The sequence below is a fragment of the Panicum virgatum genome, chromosome 6K (assembly GCF_016808335.1).
Source record: "Panicum virgatum strain AP13 chromosome 6K, P.virgatum_v5, whole genome shotgun sequence".
In the NCBI taxonomy this organism is placed as follows: domain Eukaryota; kingdom Viridiplantae; phylum Streptophyta; class Magnoliopsida; order Poales; family Poaceae; genus Panicum; species Panicum virgatum.
In genome coordinates, this window is record NC_053141.1 from 13,453,699 (window position 1) to 13,455,797 (window position 2,099).

General features: G+C 45.9%; 1 protein-coding gene across 1 annotated transcript; it reads right to left on the reverse strand.

The window, feature by feature from the left end:
• Nucleotides 1-596: 596 nt before the first annotated feature.
• On the reverse strand, nt 597-2,099 carry LOC120711825 (BTB/POZ and MATH domain-containing protein 1-like). The gene is made up of 2 exons (XM_039997487.1): nt 2,010-2,099; nt 597-1,916 (listed from the first exon to the last, which is right to left on the reverse strand). The coding sequence occupies exon 2, from the start codon at nt 1,820-1,822 to the stop codon at nt 752-754; it is 1,071 nt and encodes a 356-aa protein (XP_039853421.1). The 5' UTR covers nt 1,823-1,916; nt 2,010-2,099; the 3' UTR covers nt 597-751.

The window sequence follows — 2,099 nt, forward strand, 5'->3', positions numbered from 1 at the left end:
GTATATATGTGTCACACACCAAAATTTCAATTTTGGGTTGTGAATATTCTTTTGAATATAATTGTCCATCTTCTGAATATTTTAAGAATTTTCCACAATTTTCTGGCAATTATTCTCATTTTCGTAATAGATTCATCACGAGAAGTTTGTTTCATTAACTGAAAATATGAACATACTTCTCGTTTCAGTGTATACACATTCTAGAATTATGAACAGGAGTGTATACCGCAGACTTGTACCGGCAAATATTGGAGGCAAAATAAACGCCTTAAGAGTGTCAAAGTTCTCCTAGCAATGATTGTAGCCATCAATAATTAATAATATTCTATCATTATGCTAACACTGAATTATAATGGATGATTAGTGCACCATAGCATTAGAAGCAAATAGACTACTGTCTGCATGTGTCCATTATTCGTGAAAGGGTATGTACAAAGAACAGAGAGATTTTGCACACAAATAGTGACGTTATACAGTGGGAATACCAAGTATATATGGAGAAAAGTAAGCAATTCGCAGATCAAGCCGTTCAACAGATAAAGCAATGCAAGCAGACTGCTTAGAAAACTTAAATATGGATAGAGCACAGGATGAAGTTGTCTATCAAACTTGATCATTTTTAGATTCATCTAATGCTGAGTTGCTCAATGCTAAAATTATAACAAACGTCTATGGCAGAATCTCTCAAACTATTTGGTGTAATATAAGAACTAACTAACACTGATGCGCAGCGCAGCAAGATATGAGCTCCTTATGCTTTATGTAGCTTCCTTGACTTCTCAAATAAATCTACTAGTGCAGAAGGGCAGGTTGTCTTCAGATTCTTATAACCTTGGGTTGCTACCACTGAATCCATCACACTTGATGAGCTGGTGATAAACTCTAGGCAAATATCTTTAAGCCTGTCGCAGTTATGCTGATAAGCCAATGCCATTGTAGCTGATACAGTCTCCACATCAATATTCTTACGAAGAATGCTTTGGCATACCAATTTGAGCCTGTCGACAGCATATCTATCAGCAGCCACGAGCAAATGCTGGATCATTTCTCTCTCGACATCTCCATCCAGAGCATCCATGTCAGGTAAAGAATCGGTATAGATGAAATGCAGCAGGGCTCTAAAAACTTCCGGTTGCATCTCTTCGATGGTCACTAGCTGTTCCTTCGCCTCCCTCATTCGCCCAAACAGCCGCGCTTTGAAAACTGGTGACCTCATCGCAAGCACCAGCTTGTGCGCTGCAAATGTCTCTCCCCCAACAATGAATCTGACATCCACTCCCTCCTCTGCATCCAAAAAGTTCCAAAGATGCTCCCCTATGTTGGATGGCGGGACCTCAATTTCATTCAGTAACACAGGCGCAGATACATGTGGTCCTCTCCTTACAGTTGTAATGCATTGGATGGTGAGGTGATCATCCCGAAGGTACGGCGATGCTTCGAACACGCCCCGCTGCATGAAAGAGGCAGTCTGTGGAGAAAATCTGCTAAGATCACCGGAATTGAACACCCTCAGATCCGTCTTGCTCACTGACGTCGGCAGCCCGGTGGTCTGGTCGACCAGGCTCAGGTCGCAGCTGGCCCGCGCTCTGGTGTCCTTGCTCAGGAGCTCGAGGTAAACTGAGATGTAATTCATGCTGGCCGTGTGGAATCCGTCGGGGTAGAAGCGGATGGCCCAGTCGAATCCACCGACGGAGAATGTTCCTGACATGATGAACTCCCCGTTACCTATACCCCGATGCTTGCTGTAATCAAAGATCTCGAAGACATGTTTGCCTTGCTCCGTCACCGCGGTGCACGTCGACACTGTCGTGGGAGCCGTCATGTGGCCGGCGAGGTGTCGGGACTGCGACAAGGTGGGAGGCCCGAGCGGAGGAATCGGCGCGGTGGCGGCGGCAAGCCTCCAGTGCCGGCGTGCCCTAGATATCCGATTGGAACAAGGAAAAAAGAAAAGCCATGTTTCAGACGGGAATGCGAGAGTGAGAGAAGAAATCTTGTCGGATGCGACCAACCTTCAGCAGATGGCAGCAGAAGGCGGCGGTGGCGGCGGAGAAATCGCGGGGCCGGGAGAAGACGAAGAGACGACGCCAGGAGGATTCCAC